This window comes from Bison bison, unplaced genomic scaffold (genome assembly GCF_000754665.1).
Source record: "Bison bison bison isolate TAMUID 2011002044 unplaced genomic scaffold, Bison_UMD1.0 scf7180017864482, whole genome shotgun sequence".
Lineage (NCBI taxonomy): Eukaryota > Metazoa > Chordata > Mammalia > Artiodactyla > Bovidae > Bison > Bison bison.
This window is the reverse complement of record NW_011495042.1, coordinates 4,555,557-4,559,710: the sequence shown is the minus strand read 5'-3', so window position 1 is coordinate 4,559,710 and position 4,154 is coordinate 4,555,557. Positions and strand designations below refer to the sequence as shown.

Here is a 4,154-nt window from a genome sequence, read left to right as displayed (position 1 = left end):
ATTTATTTTTTTCCATTTAAAAACAGCACTTCTTTATTTCAGAGGAAAAAAAAAAAAGACCCTCCCAACCCTTTCCAAAAAAACCCAATAATAATAATAACAATAATAAAAAATCCTATTAGAAACCATAAGGAAGCACTGAGAGTTTGAGTATTACATTCTTCAAGTATGCTGTTCGGATTTTTTTGTTTGTTTGTTTTTTTAAGTTGGTGACTATACACATCTTTTTAAAAAAAACCTTAAAAGTGCGGTCATGGGATTTGTTTAAAATTAAGTAGTTAGAGGGCTACTTCAAAATACTGTAGTAGGACTGTGCAGTAATCCTTGGGGTGTGATGTCCTCTTTCGTATCCTAGCAAAGGTTATGGGACCAGGCTCCAAACTGATCATATTTCCAGGGTTAGCTTGAGTGGCCAACTTGGGTGAGAAAGCCAGGGAGATCCACGTGTTCTTCCACGGACAAGGAAAATCCACCCCGAGCGCAGAAACTCAGACATGGAATGTGGTAGGACTTCACAGTAAAGTTAGTCTGGGATGGGGAGAGGTGGTGAGCCCAGACAAGGCAGGGTGTTAGGATCAACTGGTTTCCCTAGTCAGGTGTTCGCACATCTTTTTAGTGGGTTTTAGTGCAGTCCTTCAAGCCACAATTTAGAATGCCCTTCAGTGTGCTCCAGAGGGTGGGTTCATGTGAAAGGACTGTTTTCAGATTTGCATCCCAAGGAAAATCATGCTACATAAAAGTGATCCAAGATTGTTGCCCAAAAAACTTCTTGGATAAAATCTAAAAAATACTATTGCAATTGCGTCTTTTGAGGAAGAAGAAGAAGAAAAAAAAACATTATTCTAAATGTAAACAGATTCACTCAACTCTTGTTGCTGTAGAAAACTCCAGAGGAGGGAAGTGGCCGTCTACATCTTCGCTGCATGCACTCGCCGGAGGGGAGGGGAGCACTGCATTCCGGGCGACGGCAGCATCATCTGGGTGAGGAGAAGAAGCGCTGCACGTAGCCCAGGAGGGCGTCCCAGTGCTTCCAGAGAAAGGCGATGAACACCACGAGCAGCAACGTGCTGAACGTCCTGCTGCGAGTCTTCATGAGCGGGACCACGCAGTTGGCGACCGTGGACACGAAGACCAAAAGGACTGCCATGACCGCCAGGAGGATGTTGATGAGCTTGCCCAGCAGGTTCCGGGCGGTGGCGTTCTCCAGCCCCTCCAGCTGAACCACCTGCTGCTGCTGCTGCTGCAGCTCCATCTTGGAGATGCGGGTCTGGCACGCCTCCAGGGCCTCCTGCGGGCCAGACAGGGGAGAGGTAAGCCTCGGGAAGCTCACGGCGCCCGGAGCAGCTGCAGGCCTTGCAGGGCGGCCAGGCGCATCCCGAGCCACGTCAGAGATCTGAAATGTGCGCGAGTCTTGAGTGTGAGGGGCCACGGCACAACTCACGACTCAAGCCACTATCGTTTACTTTTTGGTTACCATTCAAGCAACTATGATTCCCCTCTGCTGCGCTCCGCTGCATTCAGCCACAGTCAGATCTGGTCTTGAACACTTTAATGACAAGACCTCAAATCCACGATTGTGTCTTTCTTTTCTTCCCCCACGTAACAATGACTAATTTGAGTTGCACAGGACACATGCACTTGCTCACCTAACAGGCCATACAGGCTCCCTTGGTGTTTTCCTCAGCCCCGGTCCCTGCCCTTGGAGTGGCTGCCAGTCTGGTGTGTGTTCACCCTTTCACCCGTGTTTAAGCTACACACAGATCTCCTTAGGGAAATGCATGGAATTGTTTAAAAATTTTCTACCTTCGTGCAAGCAAATAGTATCACACCACAGGACTGGTCCACAACGTGTTTCTCACTTGACAGAGGGCCCTGGCGATTCTCCACGTCAATGCGTGGAGGCCCACCTGGATCTTCTTAATGGCTACCTAGCATTTACAGCTTGGCTAGGTCACAGTTTACTCAGCCAGCTCCCTACTGGAGAGACCTGGGTTATTTCTACCTTTCTTACCGAACAATGGAGGAGTGAACCTCCTCTGGACATACTACCAGCTGCTTTTCACGATAAGTAACCCCCCAACATCAGGCAAAAGGGCTCCCTGCACTGTCTTCTTAATAAGAGTTGATCTCTGTGAAGAGAACAGACACTGTGCCCAACACTTGACCAAACGTTTCCTTTCATAACCTGCACCCACGGGTTCATATAAAATTGACCATAAAACTCAGAGGACAGGACCTATTTCCTTAGCCGTGGTCAGATACCCTCTGAAGTTCAGCAGTGGTAGGAGCCCTGGGTTATGTGACCTCAGTTTCAGTGGGTCCTGGTTTCGTGGGATCTGAGGTGACGGCAAGTCAACTTCAGACTGAAGCTAAGCTAGAGAAAGGACATACAACAGATATACCCCAGTCCAGAAGGACCTTGGGAAAAACTAAAACATAAACAGACTTCTGGGTCATGGAAAAGGGGGCATCTGGGCAAATGATCTAGACATTCCCTTGATTCCTTGAGGCTTCTGTCATGCACGGCTCCTGTATTACAGCACCAAGACTGGTTTATTTCAGGACGCTCTCATATGAAACCACCAGAGCTGCCAGAGAAAGGCCGTGGAAACCACAAGGAATAAAGCACTGAAGGTCTTGGTGTGAGTCTTTGAGTTTTCTTAGGGTTTTTAGAAATATCTCCCAACTGGGATGAGAAAAAGTTAAAATATTCTGTTTTGCCATGGATTAAACTAGAGGGCCATTAGCCTTCAACATGACCGCTGTTACTGTTGAGTTGGTCAGTTGTGTCTGACTCTTGGGTGACCCCATGGACTGTGTGCTGCTGCTGCTAAGTCGCTTCAGTCATGTCCGACTCTGTGTGACCCCATAGACGGCAGCCCACCAGGCTCCCCCGTCCCTGGGATTCTCCAGGCAAGAACACTGGAGTGGGTTGCCATTTCCTTCTCCAACGCGTGAAAAGTGAAAGTGAAGTCGCTCAGTCGTGTCCAACTCTTCGCGACCCCATGGACTGCAGCCCACCAGGCTCCTCCGTCCATGGGATTTTCCAGGCAAGAGTACTGGAGTGGGGTGCCATTGCCTTCTCCGCATGGACTGTGTAGCCCGCCATTATTCTCACAAATGGCCTGGTGGTATAGCTGTATAAGGTGGATCTGGCAGTGAGGCCTCTGCCACAGAAGAAGATAGGTCAGGTGGCCCTGGGACCTGTCAGAGCAGCTCCCGAAGCAGTAACCACAGACATAACATCCATGCTCGTCCATCTACTGAGACCATCCTGAGCCCAAGAAACATTTCCCAAGAAGCCAAGCAAGCACATCACCTCCAAATGGTGCAGACTTGAGAAATGCTGGTGGCTCAGATGATAAAGAATCTGCCTAGGATGCGGGAGACCCGGGCTCGATCCCTGGGTTGGGAAGATCCCCTGGAGGAGGGGATGGCTGCCCACTCCAGTTTTCCTGCCTGGGAAATGCCATGGACAGAGGAGGCTGGAGGGCTACAGTCCATGGGTGCGCAGAGAGCCGGACATGACTGAGCAACTGACACTTTTACTTTGAGAAATGCATGGCATCTGAAGAGCAGGTGTGTTACAGGCGGTCTAAGCTTCTTCTAATACTCTGCCCTCTCTGTCTTTGCCCCTAAACATTTTTTTTGTGCATGGTAAAATACATAATATAAAATCTACCATTTACTCCTTTTAAAGTGCTCACTTATGAAGCATTTAGTAAGTTCACCATGTTGTGAAACCATCGTTCCTATTAAATTCCAGGATGTTTTCATCATCCCTAGAATACCCCCTTCCCTTTAGCTATCACTCCCGTTCCTCTCCCTCTAGTTTCTGGCAACCACAGATCCACTTTCTCCGGAAACCCGCTTACTCTGTATGCTTCATGTAAATGGACTCATGCACTGTGCGGCCTTCTGTGACCGGCTTCTTGCACTGAGCTCCATGTTTTCAGGGTGGACACAGGCTGGGGCAGGTGTCGGTGCATCATTCCTTTTTCGTCCCCTTTTTTAATTGTGGTAACATATATATAATGTAAAATTTACCATCTGAACTGCTTTTAAGTGTGTGGTTCAGTGGTCTGACACGTTCGTACTGTTGAACAATCACCGCCACCTACCTCCACGTTCTTTTCATTTTAGAAGATTGAGAC

At 48.4% G+C, this 4,154-nt stretch overlaps 1 protein-coding gene across 6 annotated transcripts in view; it reads right to left on the bottom strand.

The window, feature by feature from the left end:
• Positions 1–13: 13 nt before the first annotated feature.
• TMCC1 (transmembrane and coiled-coil domain family 1) overlaps positions 14–4,154 on the bottom strand; it is a 154,833-nt gene continuing 150,692 nt past the window's right edge. For all 6 annotated transcript variants that reach the window (XM_010862441.1, XM_010862442.1, XM_010862443.1 and 3 more), the window contains one exon: positions 14–1,288. In XM_010862441.1, coding sequence (XP_010860743.1) covers positions 974–1,288 — 315 coding nt within the window. In that variant the 3' untranslated portion in view covers positions 14–973. The remainder of the gene's footprint in view (positions 1,289–4,154) is intronic.